Here is a 15,421-nt window from a genome sequence, read left to right as displayed (position 1 = left end):
TTGTAGTTACAAGTCTTTATTTCAAAATGCATTTCAATTTGTTCAATTGCTGGCTGAATAAAACATGGAACTTCCTGCACACACACAATTCCCCCCAGATTCATGAGCTCTTCCTATATTAGTGCTGCATGTGTAATACTAGTGCAATAACGGGACTTCACACTGATCATTTACCTAATGGAGTTAAAAATAAGGTTATTAGATCTATTTCCGATCTCAGTTCCATAGTTATCCCAGATTTACATCACTGAGACATCAGAATCTGGTCCACTGAGTAAATGTTTAAGGAAATGAGGCCGGCACTACAATGGATCACAGCACGAAGTCTCCATCAGGTCAACCCTTTACCCTTATCTTTACTGTACTTACAGCACAATCTTTACTTGTAAAATATACACTGAAGTTCAGTATAGAGTTTATCACTGGTCTCAGATACTAACTAGTTCAACTTAAAGACTGATATGGACCATAAGACAGAAGACTAGCTTAAGTAGGCTGGACCATTCAAGTCTTGTTGAATGCCAAACTAGACTTGTTAGTTTTTTGGAATACAGTGATTGCCTAAACAAGACTCCAGTTTTGTTAGTACAATAACGTTTTATTTGACATCTACAAGATTCTGGTATCTTGCAGTTTTTTGGACAGGTTTATACAATCTCAATTTTTCAATAGTGCAACCTGTGCAAGCAAGAAATGACAAACATTGTCCTTCACTTTCTTATAAACATCTACTATTATAGGCAAAACAAAACTTACCCATATTATAGATAAGTGACTATTCACATTTGTACATTACAATTTCTTTTAAACAGCTCCAGATAAACTCTACAATGTCTTACAACATATTAAACAGTATTCAAGTTACTGGGTAACAGAAACAGCACATATAGCGGAACCCTCAAGAGTTTCCCCATTGTCTAATTTACAGCTCAAGTAAGGTTTCATCTTACAAATGACAAATTAAATTACATTAATGAAGTAAAAAATATAAGATTGCATGAGAGGTGGAAGTGAATTTGCACTTAGTTTCCATAGTCACCTCGGATTAAGGAAATATTTTAATTTTAAAGGAAAGGCTTTTAGCCATCTTTGCATTACACATTAGGAATACCATTAATACATTAAAATGAAGTAACTTTTTAATTTAAGATGCTTATCACAAAAAACATGTTGCAGACTCAAATATATAACCTCCAGGAGAGAACCAGAAAAAATGCAATACTTGGGTATAAACACTATAAAAATGCAATAACCAATGCTGTACAACTAAGATTGTTTCTCTCGGAATTCTTGACTGGGGTGTTTATCCTGTTCATGCCTGTTTCCAAAGACATGCACTGTCAAACAGAAACTGGGAAGGAACCTGAATGAATGCATGATGTGCAATCTCTAGTTTTCATGCTTATATAAACTTACAAGTTGAAGAGAAAAAACCCAATATATATTTTCTATATATACTCAATACATGCATTCGAGGTTATCTCCCACAGCAATGGCATTGATGTACTGCGTTAAACCCTGAGCACTGTATGACAAGATAAAAATAAAGCCTGTTTGGGAATTTTCAAGCATTTTCAAACAAAAATTGTGGTTTGTGGCTTAAAAGGCCAAAAGTAAAAGCAAACAGGAAGCTCTACAAAGAGCATAGACAGATGCACCACCATAAGCAACTGCTGGCTTTCAGTTCTACCATCCTTTATGTATCTCTTTATTCCCAAAGTACTTCTGAGACCACACAACTGAACTGAAAAAATTATATTTCTTTGGAATCTGTCCCTGATTTTTATGCAAGTGATATGCTTTTACAGCCTTTTCTCAAACACCAAAGTCAACACCTGTAGTCTGTCCTCTTAAGCATTGTTGAAGTTGGTGATGCTCTGTGGGTGATGCTGCTGCCATATCTGCTGCTGTTGTACTGCAAGCTGTTGAGACTGGTCTGATGTTGACAGGAGGTTTACAAGGGGTGATACACAATTTGCAGGAATGAGCAAACCTGTAAGTAGCAACAAGTCAGTTTAAATGTATAAAATGTTTGTATAATTAAGAACTTAGGCCAATGGTTCCAAGTTCCTTAAATGTCAGCAGCAGCTTTTGCATAAAAAGATTTAATTTTCAATGTCAAGGCTTTAAGAACTTATCGAGCGCTAAAACAGGTTCTATTCCCAACTAAAAGTAGTACATTCAAAAGTCATCTGATCCTTCAGTCACAGACTAGCAGGAAAAAATGCAAACTGTCTTTAGGGAAGTTACTCTTGCTGTATTTTCAACTAAATGCACAAGGCAGCAATTGGCTGTTTATTCACTCTCCTGGTTGGATAGAAGAGGTCACAAAACTACAGACGTTCAGGGATGAAGAGAAAAAAAATCCAGTTTACACCCCTTTTAAATGTCACTAAAATCAGTGGAGTTAAGTTGTAAGGCAGGGGTGGGCAAACTATGGCCCGCGTCTGGCCCATCAGACCTTTTAATCTGGCCCTGAAGCTCCCACTGAGGAGCGGGCCTTGCCCCGCGCATGCCATGGCTCCACGCGGCTCCTGGAAGCGGCAGAATGTCCCCCCTCCAGCTCCTACACGTAGGGGCATACAGGGGGCCCCTGTCCCAAGCGCCGCACCCACAGCTCCCACTGGCCATGAACTGCGGCCAAGGGGAGCTGCAGGGGCCATGCCTGTGGATGGGGCAGCACGCATAGCCATCTGACCGCACCTCTGCATAGGAGCCAGAGAGGAGGACATGCTGCTGCTACTGAGAGCGGCTTGAGGTAAGCGCCACCTGGGGACTGCACCCCTCACCTCCTCCCATGCCACACGCACCAACCCCCTGCCCCAGCCCTGATCCCCCTCCTGCCCTCTGAATCCCTCATCCCTGGCCCCACCCCAGAGCCCACACCTCCAGCTGGAGCTCTCACCCCCTCCTGCACTCCAACCCCCTGCCTCAGCCCAGAGCCCCTTCCAGCACCCTGACCTCCTCATTTCTGGCCCTATCCCAGAGCCTGCATCCCTGAGCTGGAGCCCTCACCTCCTCCCGCAATCCAATTCCCAATTTCATGAGCGTTCATGGCCTGCCATACTATTTCCACACCCAGATATGGCCTTCAGGCCAAAAATTTTCCCCACCCCTGTGCTAAGGCCTATGGTCTCCACGCTTGAGCCACTCCACTCATACTTTTCAGCCATGGCTTCAACAGCCCACAAACACTGCAGGAGTGAGTATTTTAATGGTTGAATTAAGGGTTTGCAACCCCTCTTCAAGGCTGAAAAGTTGAGTGGCTTTGGTTTTAAAGATAGCTGGCTGGAAAAAATGGAGTCTAACCCTTCTGGGTGGCCAAGAGAACCACAGGTGTATTGGGACATAAGTGGATCTTGCCTTTGTTGGGAAATATGCATCAAGTGATAAACAGGAGGGGGAAGTGGAACACTTTGTCCAGTAGTGTAGGGGTGCAACAACCCTAACTTTTACAGCAATGAGCCTGCTGTTTAGCCTGAAGTGACTCACCCCTATTCCTTTCCCCCCACCCCCGCTCTTTTTTTTTTTTTTTTTTAGGGGGGAGGTCGGGGGGGGCTCTTCTGCTGAAAACTTCTGCCGGCTAGAGCTGAAGGCTGGTTTGGAATAGTTCCTCCCCTTAACCTCATGCAAACAACTCATAATACAGAAATCAAAATACTTACTTATAGTAAGGCACAAAGGCCTATTCTCTGTGTGTACGTGTATACCTCCTCCACAAACTCAGAATATAACTTCAGTCTATACACCCCAAGTTTAACTGACTGCTATGTGGTCCAGCAGAAACAAGTTAAAATAATGGACAAACTTACTTACCTACAATCCTCTGTCCATCTTCTGCTCTTAGCCGAACTATTTGCATTTTCACATTTGTACCACTCACAGAGGCTAGAACTCCTTCCACTTTTGTCCAGACACTTAGTACTGAACCACACAAGACGAAGTAAGTTCGACAGCGGAGGCCCACTTCACAAACTAATCCAAGGCTTGCTTTCTTACAATTGCCTCTCCTGGAGGAGGAAGAGAGTTTAACACATTAAAGAACAAGGGAGGGTATTTTACAATTCAAATGAACTTTTTTTTAAATGAAAAATCTTTACTTGTGTAAGTAAACACTAAAGGAGGAGAAAGTTAAGATGGTCATGATGGATAGTGAGACGGGGACATGGATAAAGCTACTCCACAAAATGGCTTTTAAAGTTGTGAAAGACTATTAGTACATCTCGGGCTAGATCCTCAGCAGGCGTAAACTGACAAAGCTGCATTAAAGTCAACAGAGCTACACTAACTTACACCAGCTGAGGCTCTGACCAATAATGTCCATTAGCAAGAGGGTAAGTGCTCTAAAAACAAATTCAGATGTTGGGGTATTAATACACGGACATTCTTCATCAGTGGTTAGCACTGAGAAGTCAAGACATGATGTTGAGGGTTTAACAGCATACTGCTAGGAGAATCAGCATTAAAACTAATGTTCTTTAGTTCAACCATCTAAACTCTGAATCTAGCTAAAGTTACTGGGTTTACATTTTTTCAAGTTAGTTATATCCAATACATCTCAACAGATCAATATGTTTACCAAAGCATGAGACACTTTTAGTCCCTCTGCGTTATTACAAAAGTTCTTCATTATGCCCACTCTGAACTAAAAAATGAAGTCTGAAAACAAGTTCATATTTTCATCTCTCTCTTGTAAGGTAAGAAGTTGCAGATTACCACTTGGACTGTTGACTTTGAGACTCCTTCAGAAATTACATGAAGTGACCAATATTGGCTCTTGGAATTTTTATGAAGATGTGGATGAAAAGTTGATAAATTAAACTGTAGACTCCTGGTCCAAGTGATAAATTAACAGATTTAGTCAAACACCTTGGTAGAAAACCTGTTTATATACATATAAATACTAACCAATAAGCATGGGTACAGGTATCTGCCGATGAATTGTACTGCTCTAGCCAATGTGGTAGAGCATCTTCAGAAGGTACCTGAAAAGCCATTTAAAAGTTGTATTAAAATATAAACGTGGCCTCTGAAAACTACAGAACAGCGCACACAGTATTTTGCTTGTAGCAATGGGACGACAGATAACACTGATACAACTTTGGTTTTGTTTTTTGTTTGGTTTTTTTAAGTACTAATATGAACAATCCAAGTTATATTGCTCTGTAAGCATTTTGGTAAATCCATGCTACAAGTAGAAATCCTGCTAAGGATGTAAATAAAGGTTTAGGTATAGTAGAATCTCACTGATTGAGATGTCTGTAGATCCAAGAACCTCGTTTATAAAGCGATAAATTCAAAGACATCGTCACACTTGAGTGCTCTTCGTTCACTTATTCTTACAAGCATCATGTAAATTCTTAACAGTTCACAGTCAACTTGCCTAGGAAAACATTGGCTACTAAAGCAATTGTGTTGCTGTGATATGATCTTGAGGGACAAACGAAAAGATTAATTTTAGTATTTTAGAAACATTAGCAGGGAAACAGCCGGAAGTTCAGAATCATGTATGGTTAGAGTGTATTGTACGTAGTGTTCAAACATGTTTGGGATAAAGCATCTTCTGCAAGTTTAATTGCAGCTGAACCTTCTCCCTAGTTGACGTTTGGAAAGCTACTCCTAGATTATGGAAAGTCTTAATGGAACGATTGATATTTTGGTAAGTTTTTGCAGATACAAAACACTGTTTAGGCAGGCTTGCAAAGCCCTAGAGATCTCTTTGGATAAAGATAACTATAGGCTTGTACTGGACGAAGTTTACTTCATAAACAGCATTAGTTAAGTGTTTCTATAACTTGCCACCATACTGTGTATGGACAGACATGGGTTTTGAAAAATCCTGCATTGTCTTTTACCACAAAGAAACTGCTTTTTAAGTAATGTTGATTTAAAAGGTTACCTTCTTATATTTCTTTTTCAGGTCTGCAAACGTTTCCAATTTGAGTTGTTTCCCAGTGTTAGGTCTGTATACTAAGAAAAGCTTCTTTTTGGGATTCACTTCCTTTACCAAGATGGCAGTTTTCTTATTATTTCTTATCTGAAAAAAATGATTTTATAAGTTGAAACATGGACAGTGTCTTTCCTAAATAATTATGCATACAATAAATGTGGACAGAAGTAGATGATGTGTTGAATAGCTATCCAGATCCTAATTATAATCAATCATTTCTCCAAGTATACTTTAACTAGCCACATGTATTACAATTTTTTCTATATACATATTGGTCCACAACTAGAAAGAGTACACAATTAACCAATATGACATAACAGGATGTGTCATAATTATGGTCCAGTAACGACATGTCTTAATGGTAGTTTGGCACGAGGTGAAAGATAGTGGCACTGGCTTCCAAGAGGTGTGTCATGATTACCATAATTCACACCCTAGTGTCTGAGATTATACACGGTTTACCTTGCATATAGCATGAGCACACAGATTTTAAAATGAATACCACTTAAAACTAAGTGTATGGTTACATTTGATACCTGTCCTAAATGACTTAAAAAGTAGTGTTTTGTCATCAGTGCTTGATGATTAAACGAAGTTACATAAACCACAAAATCATTTTTAAAATCAATTTGCTTATTTATAAAAATTTGAAAGCATTTTGCTAAACTAAATAAAAAATAAGAGATTGTACGGGATTGAAAATAAATTCAATTTTTGAAGTTTTGAATATATTCACTTTACACATTTAATGTGAAAGAATGTAAGTTAGTGGAGTTTATTGGGACAGCCAAAAAATTGTTCTGTTCTACTAAAAAAAATGCATCTGAGAAATATGGAAAAAACAACACATTTTAACAGATTCTCACTTGCGAAGATAAATAAAATCCATCATCTGGTCCAGTTTGCTCAGCCCAAATCTTAGTTGCTTCTTCCCAAGACATTCCTCTTTCTACACTGATCTAGAAGAGATATTAAAACAAGGATGTTTAAACACCACATTTTGGAACAATTACTGAGATTACATACAAACAATTAAGTCACAACAGTTAACAGTGGTCTTTACAAGATGACAAGGAACTTCATTCTTTCAGTAACAGGTTTACAAGCCTCCATAGTGGAATACCAAGTTTCAATTTAAGAACTGAAGTTTCAAATTAAGGATTTTCAAGGGCAACTAAAGTTATGGCAGTTTGAAGAATCACGGAATTAACTTACTGTGTATAATTCTACATGTCCAGAGGTAGAGTATCCCGGAGTTAAAAACTTCTTAGTATCTGCCTTTCTGACCTTCTCATCTCCAGAGCCCAGATCTTAAAGAAACCCAAGAACAATAATTTATGTACGAGAAGCAGATTAAGGAGCAGAAAAAACATTAAGAAATTTGATTTACTTACCTAAAATACCCATGTCATATCTTCCATTCTTTTTAGCATTTTGTATAACTGCATTTAACGTATCAGAGAAATACTGGAATAAAGCATTCTGCTGATGAACCTCCATACCCAGAATTCTATTCAGGAATTTTCCTATATTGTTGTAATCTAAAAAGAATCACAAATAATGTATAAAGTGCACAGTTTAGGAGAGAGAATTCTGGTATAAGTGAAGTCCTAAACTAGAATTCATATGTTTTAAAAATTAACTAAAATCAAACTTTTCAAACTATCAAAGCAAAACATGTTTTTGAAATAAAGCATACATTTCTTAAAGAGATTAACTTCAAATCTAGACATAAATGAGAGACGTTTCAGGTGCCACTTTTGCCTCCAAATCTCACTGCCAGCTCTGTGGTTTTATAATCACAGAAGTGATTTCTGATTTGACAATAAAATTATACATCAGCTATCAACATTGACAGATACACCAAAAACAATACCTTTATCAAGTGTCAGAATTCCTGATCGGTCTTCTACATTTATTAGGCCCACACCTATTAATCCTTGCCGAACATCTAGGGAAAGAAAAAGTTACAAGGACTGAAGCCATCTTTGTCCTGCCCTCTGAATAACCATATAATTGCCAAGAAAACGAAAATAGCTAGGAAAACAATATTTGCGTTACCTCTGGAGCAGCAGATAATCCCCACTCCTGCCCCAAAAATCCAATTCCAAATCTTTGCACACCCCATATATATAATTTGTGACTGATCCATATGCTAGGAAGTCACGATACAAAGCCTTCGCTTCTGGTCGAGTCGAAACATGGGTAGGGAGGAATACCAATATTACTACATTTTTGATCAACAGAAGAGCAAAATAAGTTTCTTAAAAAAAAAAAAGGGTGACAACCAGGTAAGGTTTTTAAACAGTTTTTAGTACTGTGGTTAAATAGCCATAACTAGACAAGACTGTAGCATTCTCTGAAATTGGTACCCATAGGAAAACAGAATTTAAAGAGAATTTAACTCCAAATTTTCCTATGCATACAATAACTATATATGTTCCCTTAAACATTTTTATGGGAATTATATTCAGCTGTATTTATCATGGGGGAATAGATCTCATGTTTGGGCTAAGAACTAGTATATAAAATTCACAAGTTAATTTAAACAATTAGAAGAATTGTACTGGTAATATGAACAGAATTAAGCCACCTGATATCAAGAATAATTCTTTACATTTAAACCTAACTCACTACCATTTAGAAAAACAGAAGTAAGTGTTTGAGAAAGGATGACCAAAAACTAGAGGTTAGAAAACAGTGAATTACAATTACCTTTAAAGAATTCTCCAGGATAGTCAGCAGGTGGGGACACCATTGGGGAATCTAAATTCACAATGGATTTCATAACTATCTCCAAAGCATTTCTGCCATACTGTGTTAAGAAAAAAAATTAAGTTACAGTACTGTGAAAATTTTGCATATGGGGTTAAGCCTCAGAATTCTAGTATGCATGCTGGTATACACCATGGGTTAAAGAACTAATTTTTAATCCTTGCCTGAATACAGTTTTTCCATTCACAATCCAAATTACAAACAACTAAATTAGAGCATGGAAGAAAATGGGAAAATGCTAATGAATTTTTCAGTTTAACAAAATGCATTGTATGGTAATAGCCCAGTCTGTTAATTTCTCCTTAACACGGTCATTTCCCCAGGTTCAGGACACTCAACAGATTGATTGAAAGACAGCCAACTGCTTAGGGTTAAAACATGGAACTTTACCTGGTAGATTAAGTCATCTATATATGCTGTAATTTTACATGGCACTTTATAAGCAGAGTACAACATTCCCTCCCCAAACAGTGGGCAGAGAAAGAAGCAAAATACAACAGTTCAAAAAGGAAGAATGAGAGGGAATTCCTCCACAGGCACCTTTTCATTTTGCCTAGTATAAGTATTGTTGCAATCTGTTTTTATTTAAAAAAAAAAAACAAAAAAACCAAAAACAATAAACTAAGGAGATGTCACCTTGTTGTCAAAGTTGAACCTGCTAAGGTCTCGAGTTTCTGTTGCTCTTCTGTCACCGTGAGTGAGAGCTCCCTGTCAAGACAATACCTTTGTAATTAAAACATACAAGAGGTCTCTGTACTGAAAAATAGACTATGTACAGTGCTTTAACTGAGTTATACATAACAGTCTTACCAAGCTCTCTAATCTTTTGGCAACTATAGATGCAAATCTTTGCTCTCCTGCCAATTCGGAAATTAGGAACACATACTCTGGTGCAGTAACTTGGTTTGATCTGTGAGTTCTTCCTGTGTATTTAAAAGTGAAAAAAAGAGTTACAAAAACCAACCAGGAACTCCACAGAACATTTGATGGGAAAGTAGAAAGAAGTCTCCAGAATCATAAACAAGCAATTGGGAGACACTGATACTTTTGCCACACACAGACTTAATACATTCTTAAGCAAAGAGTCAATGTGATAGGAACTAAAAAAATTCAGAACACCCATCCTATTTATATACCAGTTGTAGATAAATCTTGTGAAGAGAAACAACTGCTATGCACAAAGGGGGAATGTTTTTGGATGCACATACTATGAAACAAGGTATAATACCAGTTTTGCTTAGACTTTTTACACTAAGCCTACAGGCAAAATTTCTACTGAGGGGCACAGACAGTTGGCCTTACTATGGGATGGGAAGAGGGGTGGAGCTTAAATATAACTAAACCTAGCAATCCTGCTGCTCCACGAGCAAGACAACAATTAGAAAGTTGTTGATTCTGCTGTAAATTCTACTGTAAAACTATGTGCAGATGAACATTACCAAATGCAACACTCCAAGTTTCTGATTACTTCATGAAGATGCACAGAACACGCAAAACAACTAATTCTAACATTTACAAATCTCTGTATACACCACCATTTTTATTCACCAGAATTAATGAGACATAACTCACAGCATCTAACAAACAGAATACTCCATATTATACCAAAACTAACCATGGACATGCCTAGTGCAGTAGATTATTTCTGAACTTGATGAATTAAAATACAGCCATTAACTCACCAAATTGCTGTATTGCTCTATCTGCACTCCACGGTAACTCCAAAGTCATGTGCACTCTCCGCCTCTGATTTTTAGCTCTACGGTCGGCTTGTAATGAAATACCTGAGCTGGCAGCTTCTGAGATGATGGCAATGTTCTTTTACATAGAAGAAAAATTAGCAGTGAATTTGAGACCAAACCTTAGTTTCCAGATTTGTGAAAAAAACAGCTGATTTTGGAATTACCAATTGCTACGTGACTGGAGCTACATCACTAGCTTTGGTACTTGGGTGTGGGTGGGGATGAGCTTTAATCTTCTTGCGTTTAGGCTAAACAAATGCTACAAAGGCACAGAGCCCTTGAGAGAGGAAAGGGGGTTATCACTTTACTGTCCCAGCAACTCCCTCTTGCAATTGGAGAACAGCAGAGATCGGCATCCAGTCCTGCCATGTCAGAGGAGAGGCTCCTGTGACGTAGGCCAGCCCCTCATGAAAGAAAGGGAGAAAGACTCCTATAGCAACTAAAGCTCTTTTCCTGCAAGGTGGCAGCTGAGCACGAGCAATATAAATTATAAGGCTGCTGCACTGGATAAGGGTACCTTGATAGCCAAGTATAAAACCATTTTGGCATTTGATCCTCAGGTGAAAATACTCAGGTATTTATAAAATAGAATAAAAGATTTAAATATTTACATGCAACTTGTAACAGAACTGCAACAGCAAAGTTAAGTTACAACTCACTCAAGCGATTTAGTGAGAGATCATAAGATAACCAAGCTAAAAAAAAATAAGCTCTGTAGTCTGAGGAGTTACTCTTAACAGTCGTCAGCGTAAAACTTTCAGATGGACAACATGGATTTCTCAAGTTGGTCTGTGTGCATCTCACAGGACTGTGGGTATAGGCAATATGGAGCAGCTCTAACTTAGGAATATTGTAGGAGACCATTAATTAGAACATTTACTGTATGAATATATTGATTTAGTTTACCAGCAGGCTGTTGGAAAAACAAGCAGGAAGGCAAGGCAGTGGCTCCATATTAGACACCTCCAGTCAAACACTTTGAGGGGAATAAAAAGACAATGCCTGAACTATTAAATGGGAAGATCTTACCTCCCTGGCTCCAGCCAAGTAACAGCTTGTTTTGCAAAGGCCGGGAACCAAAAGGTCCATCAGAGAGACAAGGCAGGTAAGAAAATATTTTATTGGACCTACTTCGGTTGATGGAAGGTACAAGCTTTCGAACTACATCGAGTACTTCAGGTCTGGGGGGTGTTCTTAGAAGGTTTGTACATTCCCATCAACAGAAGTTGGTCCAATAAAATATATTGCCTTAACTACCTTGTCTTTCTCATACCTGGGACCAATACGACTACAACACTGCAAAAGGCCTAACAACAGTTAAAGTTGCTCAATCTAGAGTGGAAACAGTAGTTGGCAGCTAATCATGACAGGACAGACACCAACCTGTGGGTCTGAAGAAGCTAGGCCTTCCTAAGCTTCCAGGAAGGTGGTAAGCCTTTAGGTAAGACAGACAGACATTTGGAACTTTAGCTTTAAAGCCTCTTTTCTCTTGTGTTGTTCCTACTGTTAAATACTTTGATTTAAGAAGGCTGTTTTGAGTCACTGTAATGCACTGATCAGAAGCTCTCCGAGGCAAGAACTGCAGGTACATGAACCCAGCCGGATCTGTTGGAGTAAATACGGTTGAGCCATAGTGTATTGCAGTGCAGAACCCAGTCTAAGACCCAGAGACTTGCATGATTCCATCGCAGGAGAGGGGAGGTCATAAGGCCTGAAACATGAGTGGGTGCACTCAATGAACTCAGCAAGGGGTCAGAGGTGCAGCTAGTCCTGTAGCTGTTTCCCTGTTTAGCTGAGGGTCAGCTATATCACTCAAGGTACCACAGGCTCGACAAGAGGGTTTTACCAGTACTACCAGAAAAACTGAAACTGACAACAGAACAGGCAGACGGGTGAACAGAGAGAAAAGGGAAGAGGGACAGGCCGAAGCATGCCTGATGGTGATGCTCTCAGACTCTTCAAGAAGTATGGAACATAGGAATTGTTATACTGAGTCAGACGCGTTGTCCACCCAGTCTTTGACAGTGGGCAGTACCAGATACTTCAGAGGAAGGTACAAGAAACATCACTGTTGGTAGATATAGGATAATTGTTTTTATATCCTTTCCAAAATATCTTAGTATTAACTATAACAATTCTAGATATTCTTGTTATCCATAAAAATATCCAATCCCTATTTGAATGTTGCTAAGTGTTTGGTTTCAACAACATCCTGTGGGAATGAGTTCCAGCCAAATTACATACTGTGTAAAGAAGTATTTTCTTATCAGTTTTGAATTAGCCACATTTCATTGAATGTCTGCTGGTTGTTTTATTATGAGACAAGGAGGACAGAAGCCCTCTCTCTCCCCTCTATACCATTATTTTACACTTTTATTATGTCTCTTATCAGTCTCCTTTCTAAGGGATATAATCCCAATTTTTTCAAAATCTTTTTAGCCTTTCTTCGTGAGTTTTCCCATGACAAGTCACTCATGGATTTTCCCTATATACCTCTATCACTGCAAAATCATTTTTGAAATGGAGGTGTCAAGTACTGCCTAGTATTCCAGATGAGGTATTTATAAGCAGCCGGGGAGCAAAAGCCTTGGATTTATTTATTTTCTTTAAATGAGTGCTGTATCAGAAGATTGAGTTTTTAGAAGTGTCCACTTGAATTTGAGTCTCTCCTTTTAAATACAAAGGACTTATTAAAACTAATGGTTAAATTCCCATTCCCAGCTGAAAAAGCCTGTTGACCTTCAGGACATTCCATAAAAGTCATGTATTTGACAGAGCTTTTAGGAGTAAAATGGGTATATGATTCTGTAGATCAGTTAATTTCTATTATACTGTGCTGCTAAGACTGTGGTTGGAACTGCACATTTTAACAGTCTAGTGCCTACTGCTTGTGGACAGACCTGCTATAATTTCTCCAACATAAAACAATTCCTTGAAGTTACATAGAAGTAGTTTACCTTGTCTCCATCCATGAATCTCTGCTTTTCTGTGATATTTAGAATTTCAACAGGCACATCAAGTTCAGACCTTGACTCATACGATATACTGCCATCATCATTGCTTACAACTCTCCCTTTGCGGCCTGTCATCTTTAAAACAAAGGAATATTTTTAACCTTATCGTAGAGGTGCTGAAATGATAGAACATGAAATTACTTCAAACATCAGTGCTATTTATTCACACACTGTCCTTAGAAGACAGCAAACAATTCACTGCAAGTATCCAAAGACCAAGATACATTTTATACCTGAAGCTGCCCGACTGATGCAATACTGAGCAGCGCACAATACTCCTATTTTGGAATAACCTTGGGAATCAAAAAGGCAATCCAATAAAGCAGAGGTTATGTGGAAGGGATGGAGGACCACCAATCTTAGTATTTTTTATTGTCTGATAATGAAGGCATCATTAGTAGCTAGAGGATTTCACTGTTACTGTAGTCAAGTCATGGAACTCGTAAGTCTAAGACCTTGCCTACAAAACCAATTCAGCAGCAAGTGCAGTGTAAATTTACCCTGCAATAGCCTGCCATGGTCTGTGTGCACCCTCCTCACGCATAGAATCCCAGAATCATAAGACTGGAAGGGACCTCGAGAGGTCATCTAGTCCAGTCCAACTGCACTCATAGCAGAACTAAGCATGTTAACAGAGTGCTTTGATCTAGATTGGTCCCCTCTGAAACAGAACTAGCTCAAAACACGTTAACAAAACACCCTGCTGATGTGCATTGTCCGTGGACAGCTAGACTGCGACTGGCTAGTAGTGCAAGGTAGATTCACACACTAGCTTGCCATGATCTAATCGTTCATGTAGACAAGACATAGTATTTAGCAAATGGAAGTATGGAAAGCTGTGAAGGGAAAAAAAGGAACTAGAACTCCAAAGAAATTCACTGAAAGTAACAGGGTCTCTTCTGAACTAAGGGAACAAAGAATGTTCCTGCAGGACAGACAGATAGCCTACAGGAGAAATGTTCTTAGTGCTGGTGGGTAAAAGTGTTGTCCCTTATGTGAAGCTTTACACACATGCCCTCCCTGGTCCTCAACTCCACTCTGGGTCTTCCCTGCCTGGACTTCGGGAGAGAAACCTGGAGTTAAAAGGAGAATGGCACAATCATACATTGCTACACACAGTATATCAGCTTTAGCTAACTAGTCAGGAAATTAAGCAACAGTACAAAGACAGACAGAAGCCAGCATTTCTCACCCAATGAGAAAAACAGAAAAATCAAATCATAGACAGTTTTTCCCAGTCCTTATCTATTGAGATCCCTTCTCTTCACCAGTCTTTACATTTCGTTCTATAGCGTTTGGAGTTATAAGGACCTGCAAGTCTAATGGACTTACTTATCAGCTTAAACCTCTAATATGCAGCTCACATCACTACATATCTTGAAAAATAGTAATACCACAACCAGATTTCTAAAATACATGTAAATATTGAGCGAAATGGAGGGAAACAAAAAATTCTTCACTTGCAATAGTCACACTGGACCTACCTCAGCCACATTCTCAGGACCACCTAGTTCATCTATAAGTTCATCCAAAGTATTAGGAGGAAGGTCTTCGGCTAGTTTTTCCAGTTTATCAAGCAATTCTTTTTTCATCTGCTGGGCTCTTTCAACAGCATCTTGACTTGTTACAAAGCTGCTGTTAGTATTACTGTTAGCTGAAATGTAAAGACAAAAAATTCCTTAAGAAATTACGCTTTTTTAAATGCTTTGCAATTGTTGGGAAAAAGTAGAGAGACTCCAAAGAATTCCAAACCTCATTCATACCTGATGTATTGGTACTAGAAGCAGTGGTAACAGCAACGGAAGAAAAACTGCTAGGTCGTTTTGATCCAAGACCAGAAGCTAATAAGGCACTCTGAATGGAATCTGGGTCTATACTTTTCTTCTTTTTCTTATCTTTATTTTTCTTATGGTCTTTTCTAATTAACCAGGGGTCTGAAG

The 15,421-nt window shown here is 38.6% G+C and overlaps 1 protein-coding gene across 7 annotated transcripts in view; it reads right to left on the bottom strand.

Annotated features, from left to right (window-relative positions):
• SBNO1 (strawberry notch homolog 1) overlaps positions 1-15,421 on the bottom strand; it is a 43,206-nt gene continuing 27,785 nt past the window's right edge. For all 7 annotated transcript variants that reach the window (XM_077834991.1, XM_077834992.1, XM_077834994.1 and 4 more), the window contains 15 exons: positions 15,245-15,415; positions 14,966-15,135; positions 13,425-13,556; positions 10,408-10,543; positions 9,536-9,648; positions 9,362-9,433; positions 8,666-8,765; positions 7,827-7,901; positions 7,345-7,491; positions 7,166-7,260; positions 6,817-6,909; positions 5,900-6,037; positions 4,909-4,985; positions 3,817-4,010; positions 1-1,993 (listed from right to left, as the gene is read on the bottom strand). In XM_077834991.1, the coding sequence (XP_077691117.1) occupies positions 1,851-1,993; positions 3,817-4,010; positions 4,909-4,985; positions 5,900-6,037; positions 6,817-6,909; positions 7,166-7,260; positions 7,345-7,491; positions 7,827-7,901; positions 8,666-8,765; positions 9,362-9,433; positions 9,536-9,648; positions 10,408-10,543; positions 13,425-13,556; positions 14,966-15,135; positions 15,245-15,415 (1,856 nt within the window). In that variant the 3' untranslated portion in view covers positions 1-1,850. The remainder of the gene's footprint in view (positions 1,994-3,816; positions 4,011-4,908; positions 4,986-5,899; positions 6,038-6,816; positions 6,910-7,165; positions 7,261-7,344; positions 7,492-7,826; positions 7,902-8,665; positions 8,766-9,361; positions 9,434-9,535; positions 9,649-10,407; positions 10,544-13,424; positions 13,557-14,965; positions 15,136-15,244; positions 15,416-15,421) is intronic.

The sequence above is a fragment of the Eretmochelys imbricata genome, chromosome 15, assembly GCF_965152235.1.
Source record: "Eretmochelys imbricata isolate rEreImb1 chromosome 15, rEreImb1.hap1, whole genome shotgun sequence".
In the NCBI taxonomy this organism is placed as follows: domain Eukaryota; kingdom Metazoa; phylum Chordata; order Testudines; family Cheloniidae; genus Eretmochelys; species Eretmochelys imbricata.
Note: the sequence above shows the minus strand (reverse complement) of the source record. Positions and strands in the feature narration are given on the sequence as shown.